Genomic DNA, 25475 nt, shown 5'->3' with positions numbered 1-25475 from the left:
ATTTATGTAAAATTATGTATAAAATGAAAATGTGGAAACAAGAGTATATCGTTGGAAGAAAAGAGAACTTTCCGAAAAATTTCTTTCCCAAAATTCATTAGGGCCTAGACTCTAAAATCAAAGCCACACCACCACAAAATAGAATCTCATATATTCCAAAAAATCAGAACAAATCTATGAACGAAACACAAGTAAGCCAGAATAACATGTGAGATTTAATGTGAAAAAACCTGATAACGAAAAAAAATCACGGAGCTACATCACTATCAAATTTCACTATAAAATTCAGAGAGTACACTTAAATTTTCTCTCCTCTATCAAAGAAACTTACAAAACCTCGCTCCAAACTCTTCCTACTTTGTTCTGACACAAAAAATGCACACTGAAATCACATAAATCCTCCTTTCCAACGCCTCTCTCATTCACCAAGAACTTGTCAAAGAACTCGCACAGGAAGCTACACATGCACCGCAGAAATTTAGCCTTAAAAAAAGTTCCGTACAAATTGCTTTGAGTGCATAAGTGCCCGGCCTTATCAATGTGCCAATCTCTGGAATAAGGGCTTAAGATAGGGGTACATGGGACGAGCGAGCAACGCCCCATATGGGCGCATATCCGTCATAGCCCTGTGCATAGGTGTCATTGTCTCTACGAGCAGTGCCCAAGTGGGCACTTAAGGGCACACAACCCAAAGCATATGCGTCGAGCGCTTGGTTTTCAGTTGGTGCTTTGGCTCCACAAACCCAACAATCTCCCACTTGGAGATGATAGCACCCAACAAAATCCTTTGTACATGTACCTCCATCTGAATCGTCTTCATAGTCACATAGTGTAGTTACGTACCGTGATGTAGCTCGCCCTTGGTCACAACTTTCATGAAACCTAATTGAAGCCAAACATAGCTTCAGTTTCTCAACATCCACCACCTTTGTCAACATGTCTGCAAGATTCTGAGTTGTGTTCAAATTGCTCATCTTCTTGGAGAAAGCAAATAAAATGATAAGTCGGCTTAATGTATTTCGTCCTGACATGAAAAATAGCATTTTTATTAAGACGAATTGTACTCATTCTATAACTGTAGAGTTTTTCGATCCCTTGCTCCTTACCTAATTCTATCATGAAATTATTTAGTCAAATCATTTCCTTGCTAGCCTCAGTGATGGCAATGTATTTGTCCTTTGTAATTCGTAGTTGAAAGTGCAACAATCACCTGCAACCTGTAAACCCAACTCAACACAATGTTATCCAATATAAAGATATACCCTGTTGTACTTCTCTTACTATCCATGGCTCCTATCATATCTGAATCTACAAATCCCTATAGATTGATCCCTGTAATTCCATAACAAAGTTCCTTGTTGATTGTCCATCTCAAATACATGAGAATCAACTTTACCGTCTCCTAATGATGCTTTCTTGGATCCCACGTACCAACTGGCCACTTTCATTATACATGCAGATATCTGTTCTGGTACAAATCATCACATACATCAAACTTCTAACTGTTAAGCATATAGAGTTTTCTACATTTGTGTTTGCTCTGCTTTAGAGTTAGATGATAGCTCCTTAAATAGTTTGAAGCGACTACTTAAGGAATTCCTAATTGGTTTTGCCTTACTCATACTTAACCTCTGTAGGATCTTCTCAACATACTCTGTCTGAGCTAACTTTAGCATTTCTATACGCATGTCCTTGCAGATTATCATCTCAAGGATCTTACTAGGAAGACCTAAATCCTTCATCTTGAACACACTTGATACTCATATCCTTGCAATCAACATATCATCCACTTACAAGAGAAGCAAGATATAATAATTACCAAAGTGTTTGGTGAAGTAACAGTGGTCTGCATGGCACTTCATATACCCATTTTCTGGCATGAACCTGTCAAATCTCCTATTCCACTATCTCGGGGCTTGCTTCAAGCCATAGTTCCTCTTCTTCAATCTACAGACCAAACTTTCTTTGTCTGGAACTTTGTAACCTTGTGATTGCACCATATATAGAACCTCTCACTACCACTGACTTTCCACAATTAGATGGTGACCACCCATGCCATGACAAACAACCATGGCTGGAGGTAAGCCTAAGCTTGAGAGCCACCCAGGGGGGAAAACCCAAAATTAAACCCATCTATCATTGCTCACTCCCATTGGAATTTTTCCCTAGTCATCTCTTCACATAAGCACCGTCTTGCATCCCTTTCCTTGGTTAATTAAGCCCAATAGTCGAGTTTATAAGTACATCACCCCCTCACGACCAAATGGAGGAAGTGCACAAATCTTGGTGAAGCCCCTCCAAAATTACTTCAAACTATTCTAAAACCTACACAAAGCTCATCCCCATCATTTTTTTCCACTGTCCCCCACCTTAAACCCTAATTTCTCCATTGATCCATTGAAAACCAGAACATTTTCAGTAATTCCACCAAACTCCTCCAAACTTCAAATTAATTGTCACAAAAGCTTTACCACACCTCAAAACCACTTCCACAATCAAATGTCCCCTCTCCTGCACCTTCTACCATAGCTCTAGACCACACCAAAGCCACCTTTTGGTCTAAGTCATACTTAGAACCATCCATAGATCAAATCAACACTTGAAGGAGGTGTGTGGTGCCAATGTGAAGCTTTTTAACCATCCTAATTGAGGCTTCACCTCTTGGGCAAAGGTATAGCTAAAAAATTCCTAAATCTCTCTCAATTTTGGTCTTTTATGAAGAAATTGAAAAATAAATGTCCACCTAGTCATATAGATGTGTTTGTCTCACTTAGATGAATGTGTAGGAACAAATCATACTTAATTTGGTTAAGAAAGCGAGATCTTAACCCTTGATCATGGATAGTTCTTGGGTTATAGTCCACTGGGGATGATGATCGGATGCCGTCCATTTTCATGTACTGAAAATGGATAGCACGAATCAGTTTGGATGGCGTGAATCAGTTTGGATGGCGGATCAGAGTGATATAAGATTTCAGACAATGAGGTGATGGGACAGCACACGTGAAAAGTGCAACCAACTGCAAAGTGACGCATGGGCCTTCGTAGACGGCGAGGATAAGGTGGTTGTTGTGTGGTTAAGTAGCTAAATCAAGATATTTTGATTTAAATAAATATAGAATATGGAATATAATTTTAAAAAATCATATCTTCGTATAGAAAAATCATAAAAATAAAAGAAAAATACTCCTTGTTCCCAGTGAACAGAGGAAAGTTTAATGAACCTAAAATTAAAAGTAATTGTCTTATATTTAATTTTAAATTAATTAAATACTCTAGAGACTATTATAATCATAAATAATTAATTATTAATCATCATGGCATGAAATTTTATGGAATTATTCCTCATGTGATTAGGAATGTTCTCTAATTTTTTTTAAGGTCAAAGAGAACCTCTAACCCTAAAAGCCATAATTTTCCTTGGGATTCATCTTTGTCTGGTTAAAATAAATATAAAAAATAAAATTTAAGTAAGAAAAATATGAAATGAAAGTTAGTGAGTTAAGTAAATTCAAAGGGATTAAACAAAAATGAAAGTGAATTTTATTTTTTTTAAAATATAAATTATTTATTTATTTTCTTATTAAAATTAATTAAAAATTATAAAAATTAAAATATAATAAAAAAAATTATCAAAATTATCTTAATTGGTCCTCTGACCATTAGCAATATTATAATTTTTTTTAAGGACGGAGAACATATTTTAGGCAATTAAATTAATTATCATTGGAATTCATAATTATTAGTTTATATAAGTAAATAAATAAAAAAATATCAAAAAAATTATAATTCACATTTTTGTCTTAATTAGTTCATGAGTAATAGATCAAAGAAGTTTCATGATCACTATGGCAAAAATGTGAGAGTTATGGGATCATTAACCCTAAGGGCATAATGGTAAATTTGGGGTTTTACATGCTAACCGTAAGTTAATCAAATTTTAGGTTGGATCATCAGGAAATGGGATAAAATTTGTGATGATAAGCTCGCTGAAGTGATTGAGACATAAAGGATAATTAGTGTAGCAACCCATTCATGGCATTTTCTATAAAAGGGTAAAATGGTAATTATTTGAATAGTTGGATATAGGAAGATATGAGAGCGTGAATGATCAAATGGTGAGGTGGTATGGATTGGGAGCCTCACATGTTACTGATTTAAACCCCAATCATTGTTCGGAGAGAACCCCTAGTCCTTTTGATGAAGATTAAATCCATCTCGTAAAATTTTCAAAAACTATAAGTTTGCTCTTCAGACACTATGAGCTTTTGTAGTGAGCTAGGCTTAACTTAACAGAATTCAAGGGTTGAGAGAAATATGAGTGATAATAGAACATCTTGAGATACTACGGGCTCCAGCTCAATAGAACACCCTTACAGTTTTGTCCATATGACCCCTACTATAATATCAAGAATTGACAAATGTCTTTACTCGAGAGTTAATTAAGACATAAAACACTGAGTACAATTTAAAACATGAAATATTACTAATGCAAGTGGGTCGATCAACTCAACAATGTAGAAAGGAAAAATGAACTGGGGGTGCTCCAGGAGGACTTAAAGCTATTTCAGGATTACATTTTGAATACCTTTATAAGATTTTGGATGTTTCATTGAACATTTGGGCTTAGTACAATTTGTTGGGGAAAATTATCCTAAAAAATATAACAATCACTAAAATAAAAAAATGAAATGAATTACATAATGACCCACCAATATATGATTTAGATCCCATTCAAATTAAGGTATGTTAATTAGAAATATCTTGCTCTAACTTAACCTACAGTAATATCCAATGCTCAAGGGTGTGAGTTTGAACACTACACTTAAAACCTCCTGACAATTGAGGATATTTAAAATATGGCCACAAATGGATCATTGAGTTGGTGTATAAGTTGGAGTGATGGTGGTGTGGGCGATGATGAAAAAGACATCTAAATATGTAGGATAGTGGAATAGTATTGTATCTCTAAAATTGATGACTCTGTGAGTGTGAAAGATTGGAATTACTATCCTCCAATATTTGCTAAAATGTTTCCCCCACTCTCATGAGCTACTGGTGGCTCTAGTCCAACGGTGTGACTCACTCATGAATTGTCTGATTTATAAAAATTTGTGAACATATAATATAACATCTTTTCCGATAAAATTTATATCTTGCCTGCTAAATGAAAAGCTTAAATTACTTGGATGTACAATAAATTAAGAATTTTTTAGTGTTACTTTTGGCAAGTTCATGTGTCTGTCACATAGGCCTAGCTGAGGGTTACCCTCCCTTATTTGACTTGCTAGTAGCATTTTACCTTAAGTTGGGTATTATATACATGATGTTGATGGTTGCCTACGAAAGTCCCTCGAGAATTGTCAGAGCTTCGGTCTTGATTCTGAGCCCACCCCTAACTTGAGTTCTTATACTCAGCTTCAATCTTTCATAACATGTGACATTTAAATTTTTTATATATACATATGCTCATGTATTTTGTGTTGGTTTAATTCCTCGTAATACTTGCATGCTTTACCTGTAATTTTAACTCTTTAGCAGTGACGTCAGAGGAGGAAGGTACATACTACCACTTTCTTTTTACTTCACTTTACTGTATATATTTGTTTACTTACACATGCAACACGATTATTTTGTTACTTACTGTACTTGTAAAAGACCCCTAGAGTTGAGGACATTAGGCCACCTATTTAGGAGGAACCCTGTAACAAAACACTACAACCCAACAATAACAAGCAGTCACAGTTTGAACACACTTCTTAAAACCCAAAATCCTCACAAGTAAGGAGCTTGAAGCTAGTTGTTGATCTACCCCAGAGATTGTCACAATAATGTAAACCCTAGTAATGGCTCTAGAAACTTGATCGACTCCCTTGAAAATTAATTAATTTCTTAAAATTAGGTATTATTACTCACTAGGATTTCTCATGCAAGTGAACACATCTTTTTAATAATATAGGTCTCTATTGAGTCCAGATTGTCGATCTCAAAAGAACCAAAAGGAAGTAGGTAATGTGTCCTTAAGGCGAAGTTCTAGTTTACTACGATAAGGTCTAAGTTTGCAATGCAAATTAATATGGCTTTTCTAACAATTACTCCTAACTACAACACTAAATTTAAAGTTAAACCGAATGATATAAATTAGTTTGTTGAATTTCAAGATATAAAAGCTACTTTTCTCTTGTGATTTTCTAAGTGAATTATAAGATCGAATATCAGGAATTTCTAATATGGCCAGTAACAAATAGGGGCATATATCTTGTTTACCATTTTCAAAGTGCGTAAAGAAGTTTAGTTTAACTTGGTAAGTATTTTTGTCTGTCATCTTAGAATGCCCCAATTTATACCCATCAAAATCTATCTCCCTATCTATTTGCATTGCCCTATGAACTACTTTTCCTTCACCCACTAGTTCAATATGATTTACCTAGTTGTTTATGTCATAGCTCTTCTAATTCATTATGGGTTAACAATAACTTTTAACAATTTATATGGCCAGTACAAAAATTAAATGAAGCATAGAAGGAAAGATCATCACATTAGTATTAAAATCCAATTAAAAAGCATTCAACGCATCATACAATTCCTACCTATTCATCATAAGAGAAAAGTAAAGGAAATCTACTCACAAAGCATGAAGATTACAACAAAAATCATCATCATTTAACAAAACAAATGCACTAAATCTGCGTTTGCAACAAGTCTAAGTCAAATGGAAACATGATACTTAGCTTTTCTCTTCTGAAAAGAGTTGAAAAGATCCTTCAACAATGAGTCCAAATCCTCCTTACAATGTTATAATGCTTCCCTTACAGCTTTCTCTCTAAACCCCTCACCAATCCTTCAAGAAAAGTAAGAACAAAACCTAGATCTCCCTAAGACTCCTTGGCTTCTCTACACTTCTCTTCCTCCTTCAGAATGTTTCGTCTCTTCTCAAGAAAATGCCTCGAATTGCTTAAAATCACCACATAACTCTCCAAGTCGTGGTGGATCAACTATAGAAAAATGGCCCCGCCTTGACACCCAGAAGTTGGCGCCTACGCGCCGGCCTCTTGGGTTGTTGCTAGTTATGGCGTCTAGGCTCCAATAGGATGGTGCCAAGTTGCTTGGATGGAGTGCCTTAACGCCCAGAGCTTGGCGCTTAGGCGTCAAGCTTGTTGGTTTCAATATGCTCCATGATCTCTTTTTTGCTCCTTTTTAACTCTGTTTTGCTCCATGTGTCCTACATGTTATACCTGCAAGAAAAAACACAAGAATATCCTTCTTTAAAGTGTAGTTTCATCAAAACAAATGCAAAAAAAATAGAGGAAATTTAACATGTTGAAAGACATATCAAATCCCTCAAACTTAAATGTTACTTGTCCCCAAATAACACTACAACTTTAAAAACCAATTTTGTTGATTTAAGGTAGTGGGTTTCTTCAATATTTCCTACATTTTTGTCACAGGAACGTCATAGTGCAACCTAGGAGAAAATCTAGTGAATCAAACTAAGACTAGTGTATAAGCATATTTAGTATGTAACTTAGGAATCTTAATTTTTATGTATTTCAAAAATAATAATAATTTGTCAAATTAGGGATTCCTAAAAAGTATAAATTCAGAATTTATAAAAATTTTACTAATACTTTTTGGAATAAAAATAAATTTAGGATTGTATCTAAGTATTTTTCAGTAGGAAGATTCAAGTGAAACCAATTTTTATTTAGGCTTCTCCTCACTTTTTATATATTTTTCTTTTCTTCTTTTTTTTTCTTTCAGGATCTTTGTAATCCTTAACACTTTTATGTGAGAATTACTATATATGGATAGTCCTTAAATAGTTTTAAATTTCATTATCCTCTTCTTAAAGTTTAAAACTCATCTTACTTTCTTTCACTTAAAAGTTGTAAGTATTAGTTTGAAAATAAGTTTTAATAGAGTTTAAATTCTCTTAAAGTGTAAATATAAGAGTCCAAGTTTTTTTAAAAGTACAAATTCTTCCTACTATAAATAGTAAAATCATATTCCTATTATCTCATACTAAATACCTTAACTCTAGCATAGTCTATTTCATCAAAAAGTTCAACTAAGTCTTCTATAGTATCCCTAAAATCAAAATTACAGTACCCTACAGGTAACACCACATACCATAAGTCATTTTAAAGTGATCAATTTTATATGTAAGCTACTAAGTACAAATAAAGTTTAGCTTTTTTAAAGATTTTTCTTCCCTCCAAACTTGATTTTAAACATGTATAGCAATCTGAAAAGAAATATAAGCAGGGAGAAAATAGAACTAAATTACTTTCTACCATATGAGTCTGTCATGAAAAATATACAAGTATAAACAAAAATACAAATATATAGCAGTAAGTGAATCTCAATTCAACAAGTTTAACATGAAATATGCATTAAAGAAAACTACTATATCACAATATATAAGTTTACATATAATCTAGAGCAGCAAGAAATACTAATTCAAGACATTTATAACATCAGCATCAAAAGAAAATGTCCAATACAACACAATAAAAAAATAAATACATCAATACAGCAGTAGCAGAGAAAAATAAAATCATCAGTACATCACATCAAAATACATCAAAATAAAAATAAACATTCTAATCTGCCTCCTCATCCTCATTCATCATCATTATCATCTGCATAAGTTTCCTCCCCAGAGTCCTCCTCCATTGCCTTGCTCTGCTCATAAAAGTTTTATCACCTCAAATCTACTAATTTTGTCCATACATCTCTATCTGAGCAGCACAAACACAAGCGTCGTGAACAATTTGACATTTCATCTACGAATCAAAATGTGCAAAATAATTTGAAATATCATACACTTGTGCCTGTGTAATAGCAAGATCATCTTCTATAATCTTCAATCTCTCATACATTGAAGTTATGCTCATGGTAGGTCAAGAGTAAGAATAAGAGGTAGATGGCCAAGAAGAAAAAGAAGCTTGAGAAGAACTCTCTTCATGCCCAAAAACATGTTTATCATATAAACTTAATTAGCTTTACTAATAGGTTTTAATGGGTGAATTAGCTCCTCACATGCCTCAAAACCAACACTAAACTACTGACAAAGGGTAAAAATAAGAGATGGGTGTCCTAACCCTAGAGTAGATCCTCCCTTTGTAGCATTGATAATAGACTGATAAATGATGGAACCAATATCAATAGATTTCATCATCTAAATACAATAGTTAAGAGTAACTCTTTCATGGGTCACCTCACTCAAATTCGTAGAAGGAAGAAGCTTGGCTGAGATGAAATAATGCAAAACTTTGGATGGTACAGTGAGTTAAGATGAAGAAAAATTAACTTTATGATCATTTTCCAATTTTCACACCCCGCTCTCATTTGTCAAAAATCTGATGATATCACCAAGCTCAGAGTCAGTGGGGACAAAGTTGGAGTAAAAACTATCAGGGGCATCTTCTAATGAAAATAGTCCGTTAATACGATGAGGATTACTAGCTTCTCTCTTCTCCCTCACAAAGACTAAGTCGAGAGTGGCATCAGGGAGGTTAGCATAAAAATCCCTGACTACAAAAATAACAACCACAACAGTAGTATAACACAGGACATCCCAATGACGAGTTACAATCAGAATTTCTACCCACCCCCAGGGCTAATGAAACTCCGCTCCACAATAAGTTTCTTTGATACAAGAAATTCATTATAACGCTCCTGCGCTTTGGAGTTACTAAATTTTTTATGACCAAAAGAATTTTTTAAATAATTGAGTCATTTTAGAGTCATTTCAAGCAATATCAATGAAAATTTTTGAAGAAAAGAGGCAAAATAATTGATGTAAATGCACACAATATACAAATTAAAGGTTTTAATCAACTCTCCCAACAAAGATCTTCTCCTACACTGATTACCCTAAAAATCCAAAAATTTCTTGGATGAACAAAGAAATGCAAGACGTGACATGCCTAAAAAATGTGCTTCTTTTATATATACATTTTATGTTCATTTTTAATGATATTGCACTTTAATGATATTGTACTTTAATGGAAGGTATATTACTTTTTTTATTACGAGTACAGGAGATAGAGTTTTGGAGAAAAAGGAGTGAAAACAGAGCAAAATGGGGACAAATGGAGCAAAGGAGCGCAAAGTAAATTGGCACCTAAGCGCCAGACCCTATACGTGAAAACAGAGAGTCAAGCACCATGGCGTTAGGTTCTGGCGTCTAGGCTCTAGGCAGTTATATTGGGCTTCTAGAAGGTTGGCGCCTAGGCGCCAGAATCACTTTTGATTATTATGCATTAAATTTGGACAAATTTTGAAGGGGCATTTGAAGTGACTCTCAGTGATTTCAAGAGTTATCATAAAATGAGTCAAGAGATGCCAAAAAGGATGTCGTGGTGGTGTTTGCGGAAAGAGCTTTTAGAGAGAAGAGTGTGTGTGTGAGTCTAGTGTGTCATTGTGTGTCCATTGGAGTAAGTATTCTTCAAAGGAACTTCAAAAGATTTGCTTGGAAGGAAGTTTAAGATAAGTATTTTGTACTTTTGTTTGAGTTCTATTTTACTATGTAAACTTAAATTTTAATATAAATCATGTTTTGTTGTGCTAATCCCATGAAGTCTGAGTATTTTTCTTTATTTTTCTTCTTAAAATAAGAAATAATCATGTGGAGTATTATAATTGTTTAAGGTTTCTCTTATTTTATACTTGTGATAATTCATTGCTTCGTACTTCATTTACATATTCAATCTAGTCATTTGGTATGTTAAAACTTATTGTGAATCCGTAATAACCCGGTAGAGCTATGTATTCTTAACTAGTAAGAATCACATTAATCTAGTGGGTGATAAGATAGTCCATGGGTTAGTGCAAATAGATAAAAAGATAAGTTTTGATGGGCGTAAATTGGTGAATCTAGGATGATAGACTAGAACCTTAACCAATTTGATATTGAGTTTTAAACTAAAGACTAGGTTAGTCCAAAATTGAGGGCACATTGGATAATCTAGAGTGACATGCTAAGACCTACCCAACATAACCAAGGATTTAGGAACTTAACTCTAAGTTATCCAATGTTCTTTATGCACTCAGAAGAGGGTAAAAAATAGAGTTGCTTCTATTTGTCGCAAAACTACATTTAAACCTTTAAACATTTTATTCCTACATTGATTTCTCACTACAAAGGGAAAGTATAATTTGAACTCTTCTATGTATAGTTAGTTTAGAAACACCTAGCATTTTATTTAAGTTTTCTAACCAAATTTGTAGGAATTAATTACTTCTTTATATATATAAACTAAGTGCTTTGTTTAATTTTATTTTCTTAAATTTATTTTCTTATGCATAGTTCAGGGTATGAAGATTTAGTACTTTATGATTATAAGCTAGAACAAACTATAAGAAAAATCTGAAAATAAGAAAAACTTCACAATTTACAAGAAATGACAAACACATCACGTACAAAGACCTTTAAGAGACTATGCAAACTTTACAACGGATGAAATTTACTTAAGTATACAAACCCCTACTGCAGCGGCTAACTCATTTGAACTGAAACCCGCTATAATACAAATGATACAAAACAATCAGTTTGGGAGAACTCCATCTGAGGATCCTAACTTACACCTTTCTAGTTTTCTAAAGTTATGTGCTACATTTAAGTAAGACGACGCATCAAACGACGCTGTTAGACTTACTCTTTTTTAATTTTCCTTATGAGATAAAACTAAGATGTGGTTAAAATCATTAACACCTGGATCTATTAAAAATTGAGGAGATTTAGCGTAGAAATTCCTAGCTAAGTATATTTACCTTCAAAAACAACTAAGCTTAAAAATGATATTACCTCATTTACTCAGTATGAAGGTGATTCAATATACGAAGCTTATGAACAATTTAAAGAACTGCTTAGGAAGTGTCCAAATCATGCTTTGTCAGACTAGTTGATTATTCAAACATTTTATAATGGGTTAGTAGAATCTCTTAGATCTATCATTGATGTTGTTGTTGGAGGATCATTAATGTTTAAACCATTTGATGAAGCATATGAGTTAATATAAGAGATGTCTACTAACAACTTTCAATGACCCTCTGAAAGGGTAAATCATGCTTTGTCAGACTAGTTAATTATTCAAGCATTTTATAATGGGTTAGTAGAATTCTTTAGATCTATCATAGATTTTATTATTAGAGGATCATTAATGTTTAAACCATTTGATGAAGCATATGAGTTAATATAAGAGATGGCTACTAACAACTTTTAATGACCCTCTGAAAGGGTAAATCCTAATAAAGTATCTAATGTTCATGATACTGAAGTGATCTCAATTTTGGCATCTCAAGCAGCTGTGATATCTAGGAAGTTAAACCAATTTATAATGAACTTACCTCAAACACCACATGTGAGCGAGGAAAACTCATTGGGACAAATGATTGATTCTCAATCAACTTTATATGAGACTTTAAATGCAATTAATAATAGACCCAATAACCTATATTCTAAATATTATAACCTAGGTTGGAAAAACCACCCTAATTTTAACTGAAATAATAATTCTACTGGTAAAAATCAGCAATGGGGGAACAATCAAGCGAACTTATTAGGAAACTAGAACAACCAGGGTAGTACTAACTCTAGACCTTCTTATCCTCATGGCTTTACCAATAACCAACAAATTAAGGAAAAGAAGTTGTCTATAGAAGAAGTCGTATTACATATGAGGAATCAATACAAAGTCAGAGTGTTGCAATTAAAAATATTGAGAATCAACTGAGACAAATTGTTAACTCACTTAGCAATAGGCCTCAGAGAGCACTTACTAGTAACACAAAAATTAATTCTAAACATAAAAACAAAGAGAAAATTAATGCAATCAAGTTGAGAAGTGGTAGAGAATTGGATACTAAAGAGGAAAATCCCCTTAGAGGTCCTTTTCCTTGGGAAAATACTTATAAATTTTGGAATCTATTTGATAAAAAAAACTAAACATAAATCAGTTCAAGTAATTAATCCAAATTTTAAAATAATTATTTAATTAATTAATTAACAAATGAACAAAACTTTGAAAATAGATATGAAATAATTGACACATTTAAATGGCTTGCAATCTTATTTTATTCACTAAAATGACATTAAAAAAAATATAAAAATGTAATTAAACTAAGTTGTTAATTTTAACCATTTTTTTAAATTTTAAGATTTAAAGATTCAATTAAATTTTATTTCAATCTTAACTTAATAAAAAATACCTCCATTAATTTGAAACTCTTACAATATGGTCAATAGCTCATCTTAAACTCATCTAAAATTTTTCAAATTTTTTGGACTTAAAATCGAGTTTTATCAATTAAATCAATCTAAAAAACAAGTAAATCTTAAAAATACAAATTAATTAAAAAAAATATTCTAAAAAAATATTCCAAAAAATAATATCATGCTGATTAGAAAACGATTTCATTAAATATTGAATTTTCTATTCCTCAAATCCTAGTTAAATTATCTAATTGAACCTTAACTTAGGGTATTATGCATTATATTATTCAACTTTCAATGCATTTTATCCTTATTTTTGTTTTATTTTCACTCTAAATTTATTTCCTTTACTAAGAATAAATTTCAATATTTTCATCTATGATAAGGATTTTACTTTCATTAAACATCCAAGGCACATTTTGACATCCTTTATGCATAAAAAAGGAAGATCAACATGCATACCCCTCAATTAATTTGTATTTATATATCTAACACTTAAGCTTCAATATTTAGATATGTGCCACCTTACATATGCATGACAACTATATTATTAGCAAATAACATTGATGCTACAAACATGCTTAAAGTATTGCATGATATAGAATCATTGCATGAAATCCCACATCATATTGACATAGCCCCAAATTAATGATTGAAGATAAATATCGACTATATTCATTAGACTTTCTATCTTAATATAACCACTGAGAAACTAAAAAGACATTTGTTTCATTCATATCAAAGACAACAAATTATGAGGAATCAATTGCATCAAATAATATATTCATACCATATAATCTTAAAGACATTCAACATATCACTAGATAGGCCAATACAAACATTTTATGGATCCAAGGAACATAGAAATGTCAAGAATCAAACCATCTTCATATTTTCTTAACAACTAGTAACAAGTAATAAGAAACATTTACATACATATCACATAATTTATAAGCATTTATATATCTATCACCCAAATTTTAAATATTTACACTCGTTATCATTTTGAGGTTATAAAGCTATACATGAAAATGTGTATTTCAGTTTTAAGAAGATAACGATGATCGTATTTTTGATATGATGTTAAAGCTTTGACTGATATGAATGTAAATACGAGAGTTAGGTGTTGGATATGTAATATATAAGATTTGTGAAGAAAATATTACATCAGGACTCCTAACGTAGTTTGCGTTCGGAGTCCAATAGCGGGGCACCACATGTTAAGTGGGCCACACCGTAATACACTGGTATCGGTCAGCGTTAAAAACGGTGGAACCCACTTGACACGTGACGTCCCGCCATTGGACTCCGAATGCATATTTAGGTTTAGGTCCGTAAATTTTTCTTAAATTCATTTAGCTTGCAACATTTTAAATTATTGTGAAGTAACTATTAAATTTATTAGACTTAATGTTATAACATATATATATATATATATATATATACACCACAGAAATAGTTCAATATAAATAAATATGCGCTTTTATAGTGGAGGATCCTATTTAATTTTGCAATTCCAAGTGGCATTTTACTGCAGCAGAAAGTTATATGTGAGCAGCTAATGATCAACCAAGCAGGCACGTTATAATGTGGAATTATATCACCACCGCATTCAACTTTTCAACAGGCTTCATCTGCCATTAAAAAACTGTTCTTTAGCTTTACTAATGGACTAATGACTCATCCGCATTAGCAAGATTATTCAACAAAAAGAAAAAAAATTAAAGTAATTTGATGCGATTTTCATGAGAATGAGTTTTGAATTTATTAAATTTATGTTAAAATGCGAGCAATATTTTTTTTTTTATTATTATTATTATTATTATTATTATTATTATTTAAGAATGGGTTGGGGCGTGAGTTCCCAACCCACCCTATTAGCTCAACCCTCGTCAGGTTTGGGGGAGACACATGCGCCTAAATAGTCGAGGACCCCCTACTTAAGGCATCAACTGCCAGAAGAGGGTTTCCAAACCCAAACCAAAGGGGCTCATATCGCTGAAGCGGACACGCTACCAAATGATCTGGGAAAGTGACACAAATGCGAGTACTATATATATAAAAAGTGAGTTTGTGATCCACCCATATGTTATTCCAAGCAAGCCTTGAACCTGGAACCTCGGGAGTCTTACACAGTCGGCCCACCAAAGAGTTAGTCGGTTCGTGCATGCGCACCAGAGAGAGAGAGACGGAGAGAGAGAGAGAGATTATATGTATATTGCACACTTTTGAAAGAAAATACATTATTATTATTATTATTATTATTAGTATTATTAGTATTTTAAGAATGGGTCAGGCCGTGAGGTTTCAAACCCACCCTCTTAGCTCAACCCCCGTCAGGTCTGGGAGCGAACCATGCACCTAAATATTCGAGAACCCCCTCTTTAAGGCATGAGTCGGCGGATGAGGGATTCGAAACCCACACCAAAGGGGCTTATACCGCCGAAGCGGATGCACTGCCAAATGACCTGAGAACGCGGCGCAAATGAGAGTACTATTATATATATATATATAAAGAAAGTGAGTTTGTGATCCACCCGTATGTTGTTCTAGGTAAGTTTCGAACTCGGAACCTCGGGAGTCTTACACAGCCTACCAACCAAAGAGTCAACCGGTTCGTGCACGCACACCAGAGAGAGACAGAGAGAGAGAGAGAGAGAGAGAGAGAGAGAGATTATATGTAGATTGCACACGTTTGAAAGAAAATCCATCATTTTTTTTTTAGTGGGGTGGGAGTATTTGACTGGTTTTAATCACAAACGCGTGCAATAACAGATCATTTTAATTGGAATTATCAATCATATTTAATGAATCATCCACATCATCTAAAATCATTTGCTTAAAAATATAATATCTATATATATTTAATTTATATAATAAGGTATACAAAGGTATATCCCAAAGTGCGGCAAAAACTTAGAAGCAGCATATTCCATCAAGTGGTGAGGAGGTGGGGGCGAGTGGTTGGTGTTCTTCTTTAGTGAAAAGCCTTGTTTATCTTTTGTTTTAGATTTGATTAAGATTTAATTAAATTTAGTTTTTGTTTAGTTAAGCTCAATGGATTATATTAGTTTAGCTTTAGATTTATACCATAGTTCAACTTATATTTATACACATATATGCATACATGTATACACACATATACACACATGTACACATCACACACACACACACACACACACACACACATATATACATACATGTACACATCACACACACACACACACACACATAAACACACAAACACAGAGATTAATGTCGATTCAAATTATATCTTGATAAATTTATACTAGTTTTAATTAAATCTTATAACTAAAGAAAAATTGGATTAGATTAGATTATTTATATAATTTTATGTTCTCTTTATTACATATGTTTATTTTTAGTTTATATACATATATACACATATATGTATGTACAAACATCCATATACATTTAGATATGTATATCATGTATATGCATATGTACACACACACATACATGCATGTATATACATACCTATACCCATACATGCACATATCTACATAGATATACAAATACATGCACATGTTTACATGCATACACATATACTTACATACACAAATACATACATACATACATTCACTTGAATTTTAGTTTTTAATAAAAATATGTTTAATTTGGATTTTAGTTTTAATTTAGTTGTGTTTTAAGCTTGATATAGTTTAATTTGAAGTTATTTCGACTTAGTTCAGGTGGGATTTAAGTTGGTTTAAATTAATTCAAATTTTAATTTAACTTTGGTGGACTTGAAGATGATATAATTTTAATTACATTGGATTGAATCAATTATCAAATTTATTTCAGTTATAATTAAAGTTTAACTAAGCCAAGCCTCTTTAAACCAACCATAAGCCAAGTTAGGCCACACTCGTGCCAAAACAGGGACCAACCCAACAAAGTCTGGTCCTACCAGACCAAGCATAGTTGAGCCACCTAGTTTAGGGCTAGCTAACCCACTTATGGGAACTAGATAAATGATCATGTGCTTAGAGGGGGAAGTTCACCAAGGATGAGGTCAACAAATATGTTTTTGATATCATTTATCACATTTAAATATTTTAAATTTGATGAAATTGAAGCTCACCATCCTATAACTAATATTTATAATTTTTTATTTAAATATTTGGATGCATTGAGACTTAAAAATTATATCAAAATTCATATCTTATCAACTTAATTTGGTGTAGTCCAATCAAATAGTTTGAGGAAAACTTCACATAAAAAGCATACAAATATAATAAATATTAATTCAATTTCTAATTTACTATTACAGTGGGGCCCACACACCCGCATTTCTTGAGGTCAACTTTGAAATTGTCTCCTCCTATGTATAAAATCCTAAGTCCGACCGGCTAAAAAAAAATGATTATCAAGTAATAGTTAACCGCACTTCATTTGTTGAATAAAATTCGATCACTCTCCGTTTGCAGAACCTGAGGGAGACAATGATCACTTGACTGGAGCGGGAGGAGTTATGGAAATCATGAGATGGGAGCCGCTTCCTCGAATCGCTTCTGCTTCCGCTAGCTGACGATTCTTTGGAGAAATTAAGAACGAACATCAATCCTTCCATCTGGTTAGCAGGTATCTCTTCGGATTTTGTTTCTTGTTAATTGTTCCGTTTGGTTTCATTTTCTCTGATTTTCCGTGTTTGGATTTCAGTTCTTTGGGGTTCTCGAGGATTTCTCGTTGGTTTTTTTTTTTATTTTTGTTATTGAAGGTGTCTGTTTTTGGAAATACTTTGCAGTGGAATTGAATACTTGTTATTGTCGGGCAAATGACGTTCTCATGTGCTTAATTAGAAATTATTGCTCCAATAACTTGAAATGTTGAAATGAGGAACAGCGATTTGTCCGCGGTGATTAGCTCCTAATTTGGAAATTAGATTTTCATTGGATTTTCTTTGTCGAAACTTTTGAGATGTTTTGCAAGGCTTCAAACAAAACTGATTTCAATCCAGAAAGTGCTATTTTGCAGTTCTCTGCAAATATCTTACTTGTTACTGTTTTGTAACTAAAGAAATTCTTCGTGAATTTTTTCCGCTAAAGCTGTAGGAAAGGAGCTATTGTGGTCTTTTTTTAATTTTTTTATTTTTTTAATTTTATGGATTGTGATTGAGTTAGTTTAGAATATGTGCATGTTTCTGCTGAGTGCTATGGTTTTTTGATTGATTACAGGTACAGATAAACGAAGAGGCCCTCCAAGAAAAGCTAATTGAACAAAATTTGTTTGATATGGATATATATGATGAAAAGCTGTGCATAGGGTGATCTGCAAATCAACTTCAGGACTTCCATCCATCCATATCCATATTGAATGGGAGAATAGGATTTGATCTCTTAGGGTAGATATTCCTATCCGGGTGAGAACTTTATTTGCAAGAAAGACCTTCAGCAAGGATGATTTGTGTTGCATAAAATCTTGAATTCTGCACTGGAAGAGTCTCTGCCAGCCGGTGGTATCTGAAGACTTGTTCTTTTCATGAATGGAGCATCTTTTTGGTTGGAAGGGTTACTCAATAAGATTTTTTAGGTCAAAATTGAAGCTTTTCTGAATGTTTGGCACTTCTTTGGCATTTCTCCTCTGGCTGTTTCTCCAATTTCAACCTCTTATGCTAACTTAAGCAGGCAATCTTCACCTAACATATTGCTTACTTGTCGTGGCACAATTTGCTCTTTGGGCAATTCTCCTTTGGCATTTATCACCTTCTCATTTGCTGTTTGGCGCAAATCTCCTTTGGCATTTATCACTTATATATTCTCCCTTTAGGGCAGGTCTTCTTTTGCACTTGTTGCTTCCGCATCATTATCCGGGGCAAATCTCCTTTGGCATTCATTACATACGAAATTGCTCCTGGTGGCAAATCTCCTTTGGCATTTATCAATTGTATTGTCTTTATCTTGGGCAAATCTCCTTTGGCATTGATCAGTTACATAGTTCTCTCAAGGGCAAATCTCCTTTGGCATTGCTTTTCTGCTGCAAAACTCCTTTGGCATTACTTTTCTGGTGCAAAACTCCTTTGGCATTACTTTTCTGGTGCAAAACTCCTTTGGATTTTATCTTTTCCCATTACCTGTTGTGGGCAAATCTCCTTTGGCAAATGAAACACATCTATCCCTATTAGATTTAATTTGGAGTACTTAATTTGCTACTGTGTCAACTCTGTGAAACACTCTCGTGGAGCTTTAAATATCTATTGGATTGATGAGTTAACCCTGCCCTTTTATCTGGATGGCTATTTTCTGGCATCAAGTTTATGAAGTTATCTGCTTGCCTTACAACTGTGCTTCATTATTCAAGAAGTGGTTTAGCAATGTATAAGCTGCATCCAGGAATTTTGATCAGTTCAAGATCTCTTAAGAACAGTGGGCAGTTGAGAAACATTGTTTGTAATTATTAGTAAGCACATAATTTTCTCTCTCTTGTTCATTCTTGATATTAGGAGTTGCAACTAATATTTGAAAATTTCTTTCTCTAATTGCATTTCATTTGCTTCAATTTTTTCTTTCAGGAATTTGATGTGATTGTTAGCTGTGAAGGCTAATCAATAGATTTATATTTATAGGTGTCGTGCTCCTGCTTTCTTAGAGATTTAGAGGTCAGTATCTTTATTTCAATTTTCCAATGGTAAAATGCTTTGTGGCATCTCTTTGTTTTGGATTGGAATGTTTAGCATAATTTATTGCAGGTTTGGTGTGATGAATATGTTCTGTGATTCTGATTCTGAAAGCCGCACTGAAAGCACCGACTCTGAGGAACATGATGGTATTGAATCAGCATATAGTGGGCGTGCTTGGAGCATTTTGTCATGTCTTGATGAGACCATAGAGAAGATAGATGATTTTCTTGCATTTCAAAGAGGGTTTGTACATGGTGATATTGTCTGCTCCATCAGTGATCCCTCAAAGCAGTTAGGACGTGTGGTGGATGTCGATATGAGTGTGGACCTGGAGAATATATCTGGTGAGCTAATTGAAGGTGTGAATAGCAAAAAGCTTGTCAAAGTATGCCCTTTTTCGTTAGGGGATTATGTAATCCATGGGCATTGGCTTGGAAGAGTGAGCAGGGTTGTTGATAGGGTAACTGTTTTGTTGAATAATGGTTCCAAATGTGAGATAATGGTAGGAGATTCAGATGATGTAGTACCCTTGTCGCCTATCTTATTCGAAATTGGATCTCACCCACTTTACTGTCCCGGTCAGCGTGTCAGTGTTAATCATAACAGAATTTCTGAAAATGGAAGATGGTTATATGGCTCATGGAAGGCTGGACGGACTGAAGGTACTATTTGCCATGCAGAAGTAGGGTTTGTGCATGTTAAATGGGTTACTTCTCTCATGTGTCTTGGATGCATTTCTTCTCCTCCCAATAGTCTTCAAGATCCAGGGATGCTTACTTTACTTTCCTGCTTTCCGTATGCGAATTGGCAAATAGGAGATTGCTGTACTCTGCCGCCTGACTATCAAAACTATTCTAAAATGGCTGATAAAGAACCAGTATTCGTTACTGTTGCCCCCCAGTTTACAAAGATGGATCATTCAGGAGTAAGTGATCAACTCTGCAAAGAAATATATTCCATTGCAAGGATCAGAACCAAGATTGATGTTTTATGGCAGAATGGTCTGGTTTCTGCTGGTGTAGATCCAGAAGTTTTACTTCCTGCAAGTAATATTGGAGAGCATGACTTCTGGCCAGGACAATTTGTGACGGAGAAGGTCACATGTGAAGATATGGAGGCATCAAGTGTCCAGCATCTGGGAGTTGTGAAAAGTGTGGAGTCACTGGAACAAATTGTGAAGGTGAAATGGATAACCGCTGAGCCTAAAAAAACTGAAAATTTCAATAGGGATATGGAGGAAATCATCAGTGCTTATGAACTGATTGAGCATCCCGATGCTTCTTATTTACTGGGTGATATTGTAATACGATTTCCAAATTGTGAAAATTTTGAGAATATCCCCAATCTTCAAATTGGAACTGAGCAGATTCTGGAGCACAAAAGCATCCCTGCCAAAAAAATAACAATCCCCTCATTACTTCATGCAAATGACTATAAGAAAAAAGCTCTTTCGTATGGCCTTGATAGTTGTCCTGCCAGTTATGCGTCTTGCATTGGATTTGTGATCGGATTCACGAACGAAAGTGTTTTAGTTAGATGGACCAGCGGTCTCATTTCCAAGGTATGCATTCTTATCTTCTTCTTATATTGTCTGATATGCTTACAGAACATGTTTTCTAGGGACATGTTAGGCTCCTAGTGTTACTGAACTGCTAGAATTTATTGTGAAACTTTGCTTGGTTTGCTAGAATGACTGTATATAGGAGTTCCTTTTCTTCTAAATTCAAGCCTGATTCTCTATGTGATTGTACCACTCAAATTTTCTTGAAGAACATGGGTGAATAATCTTTTCCATTCACTGGAGAAAATGATTTTTGCATGACAAGGTTCTTAAGTGGAAAATACTTTTTACATAGACTTTCTAACCTTTGTTCAGAGATCTTGTGTTTTAACAACAAAAAATCATATGAGACAAACCTTTTGATTTCTATTTTACTTGAAAGTTGGTTGTTCTGTTTTGATGGAATTTTTTGCTTGTTTTTCCATTTGGCGATTTCTCTTGAGTTGATAGCTGAAAAGCCCCAGAAGAGGGGGAGGGAAAAATTGTATTGTGAAAAGCTTTAAGTGAAAATGTTTGCAGGAAATATGTACTACACATTTGATGCCGCATTCCCTTTTCCGGATTCTAAAACTTTTAACTAGGGAGTATGAATTAAATGTTTAAAAAAGTTAGTGTGGCTGTAACCATTATACATAAGAAATGGAGGAATTATATCTAAATCAGTGTTATTAGAAGTGAGTTTTTGTAGTAAAGTAATGAGATTTGTTGACTCATATGTTTGTGAAGTGCAGGTTTTGAGCCATACCGGAGTTTCATGCTGCTTTGTCTTGTCATATCATAGTATATCATAGTATATCATAGTGTTGTGTGCTCTGCTCCTGCTCAATATAAAAACCTACTGCAATAACTAGGCATTAACTTTCACTTCTCTTTATTGTCTCTCGTAGTATTTTAGTTGTTGCTTATTAGGTCTCCATATTCTCTTGCTGGTTCTAGGTGATTCTCGGCAGTTCTTCTCTTACACGCTCTTTTGCCCATTAGTCATGAATTTTAATTTTTGACACTACTATCTTCTTGTTCTCAAGCTTCTTCTCAAGAATGTTTTTTGATGCCTCATCTTCAGGTTCTCTTATGCTTCACGTTGTCTCCATTTTTTAAGTATTATTTCATTACCTTGTTATTTATATTTTTAATTTTTCTTATAGTTGATATTGGATCCTAAAATATCAGCCGCTATCCACCACTTAAAAAGGACTTGTGTGAGAAGAAAAACCAAAAGAGAGAACCAAAAAAAAAAAAGACTAAGAGGGGTAAGTCAGTAGAAAGGGAAAATCTTTCAAGAATTTTATTGCTATATCGGTATCCACCACTTAAAAGGGACTTGTGTGAGAAGAAAAACCAAAAGAGAGAACAAAAAAAAAAAAAAGACTAAGAGGGGTAAGTCAGAAGAAAGGGAAAATCTTTCAAGAATTTTATTGCTATAGGGTTAGTGGTTATCTCCCTCATCTGATCAATCATTCCTTGTGGTGGCCTCCTCTATTTATAGATGGGATGGCTTGAGGTATGATTCTTAAAATGTTACATAAGAAGATTAAAAATAAACATAAAAATACTCTGTACACGATACGACATGGTGTACAGGATGAAAATAGCCAATGTATAACCTAAATTTTTATTCAGTCTAATCACTTTTGAGATGGGTTCTGATTTGGTCCTTGGGCAAATTGGTGAATTGGGGACTTTGCTGGTTAAAAGAACTCGCCGCCAAACTTGCTATGGATTTGTTGGCCCAACTGGTCTATCACACTTAACTAGCTGATAATGAGCTAAATTCTTTTGGTCAAACAGACTAGTCGAACTAGCAAGCATGACTGGTAGATCAATCCATCTTACTCGAGTAGTATGGACAAATTATTTAGTCAAACTATTGTGGTAATCCATTCAACCGAACCAGTTGATTGACTCTTACATTGAGCCGAACCAGATCTAAGGGTTTTTTACCATATTAAAGACTCTCATTATATTTGTTAAAAATTTACTATCTGATGATTCAAAAAATTAAATAACTATCATAGGAATATAAATATGTATCTATGATATATAAGCTATGAATGCTTTAATTAGTAACTAAGTACTAAAAGCATTACTTCTTTTTGACTTCGTGCATTGAAGCAAAAAAAAACCCTTTGCATCATATTGTGGTGGGCACTTTGAAAATACTAACAAAATCAATATCTCTGCTAGTTTTGGGTTGATTTTTGAATTTTTATGATTCCTTGCATAGAGTTGCATCTCTTTTCATGCTAATTTAGCAAAATCCTCTGCACAGCTTGTAAACATTATGATTAATTAATGGTTTTCCTTTCTATCCCTTCCATTATTCCATATTAATCCTAGTCCCCTCACTTGCTATTCTTATCCAGTTTTCTTGCTTTTGGTTGTTCAGAACTACCTTCTCTTGTATGTTAGGTGGTATGTTCTTTGTGATTCATTGTCATTTTATAGAGGGTAGCTTTTGCAACAACTAGATTGGGCTGAATTAGACAAATGATTTTGAATCATAGAAGCACCCCCATTGTTAAAATTAAAAGTATTTCACATGTTAACATTACATACATAACCTTGGTGGTAGCATCATTATGCGTTGGGGATACACCATCTTTGATTTTAGTCTTTTATAGACTCCATTATGCGACTTTTTTTATTGAACTAAGCTTTCATGACCATAGCATAGCTGTTGTTCTTGCGAGACTCCATTATGCGACTTTTTTTATTGAACGAAGCTTTCATGACCATAGCATAGCTGTTGTTCTTGCCATTTTAAAATAAATATTTGTTTTAACCATCATTTAACTTTAAACTCTGATGTTCACGAATGAAGGAACATTTAAGAAGTATTATTTTCTAGCCAGAGCAAGTGAATTGGATACTTGTATAGAAATATAATTCTAAAAGCTTAATCAAACTCCTATCAATTAAGCATGAAAAAAATTAGAAAGAATTAAGAGTTGCCTTATTTAAATTACTTCCAATTATTCTCTCCTGGTTTTCCTTTCTTGATTATTTCTTTATAGCTGAATGTTTAGATTAGGAATATGTGTAATTAGGTTACCTAAAATAAATTGTACATATTATTATGTATTATTAGGTTACCTAAAATAGATTGTATAACTTATTATTTATTGAATGAAAACAAGGGAAAAAAGACATTCAACAAATTTGCTGAAAACTTGATATGATATCAGAGCCACCTCTCTCTGTTATGACGACAACCACTGCACACAAGAATTCTGTGTGATCCTTTCGGCTGTGAGCAATCCTTTGCCCTAGCCTTCACCGGCTTCGCCGAGTTTCGTTCCTATGCTGCGACCTTCCCAAGCCCAAACAACCTGCCGCAACTCTATCGAAAATCCCACACTTCCCTGATCCCGAGCCTTTTCAAAACTTTTATCCTCTCTGTCGTGCCTTCCAAAGCTCGCATCCGAGCTTTCTTCTTATAGAGTCTTGTAATTCCTCTACTCTGTCATGATCCCCCGCCAATCCTTCTTCCTCCCTGCACCGAACCTCTCTCACACAGAGCCTCATACAATCACAACGTCGCGAGCCTCTGCGTGATTGATTATCAGGCCTCACGTTTCCGAGAGCTTTCCCCTGCTTTTTCTTTCTGATGTATTCCTGCACTAAAGTCACGCTCGAGCTTAGAGGAGCACCGGTGTCGACCTTACGCGTTTCTTGGCACTCACAAGCTCCCTGTGTTCAGGCCTTTCCACGGGGAGTTGTCACCGATTTCCATATGGCTTCTCTTGATTTTTTTTGGTTTTAGGTTGATTAATTTTGATCAACAACTTTATTGATAATCAACTTGTGTCTGACAATTCTGTTTAGAATGTCCTTGACCAGAGGAAAATATGTTGAGATTTTCATACTTATTTTATACTATTTTTGATGATATTGCACTTTAAAGTAAGATATTTTTTATGCTTTGTTGCATGAATGATGAATTAGGATCATTGGAGCAAAAAGATGCAAAAAGGAGCGAATTCAGAGCGAAAAGGACCAAAATGTGTAGAATTGAACTAGGGCGCCGACGACGCCATCGACCCCGCCGACGGTGA

At 34.0% G+C, this 25475-nt stretch overlaps 1 protein-coding gene across 3 annotated transcripts in view; it reads left to right on the top strand.

The window, feature by feature from the left end:
* Positions 1 to 17600: 17600 nt before the first annotated feature.
* The window catches only part of LOC110023616 (probable ubiquitin-conjugating enzyme E2 24), a 45389-nt gene continuing 37514 nt past the window's right edge, over positions 17601 to 25475 (top strand). For 2 of the 3 annotated variants that reach the window (XM_020723105.1, XM_020723103.1), the window contains exons 1-4: positions 17601 to 17824; positions 18418 to 19639; positions 19752 to 19838; positions 19929 to 21420. In XM_020723105.1, coding sequence (XP_020578764.1) covers positions 19939 to 21420 — 1482 coding nt within the window. In that variant the 5' untranslated portion in view covers positions 17601 to 17824; positions 18418 to 19639; positions 19752 to 19838; positions 19929 to 19938. The remainder of the gene's footprint in view (positions 17825 to 18417; positions 19640 to 19751; positions 19839 to 19928; positions 21421 to 25475) is intronic. The other variant, XM_020723104.1, reaches the window with a different exon arrangement.

Source organism: Phalaenopsis equestris, unplaced genomic scaffold (assembly GCF_001263595.1).
Source record: "Phalaenopsis equestris unplaced genomic scaffold, ASM126359v1 Scaffold000225, whole genome shotgun sequence".
In the NCBI taxonomy this organism is placed as follows: Eukaryota; Viridiplantae; Streptophyta; class Magnoliopsida; order Asparagales; family Orchidaceae; genus Phalaenopsis; species Phalaenopsis equestris.
This window is presented reverse-complemented; position numbering and strand designations above follow the sequence as displayed.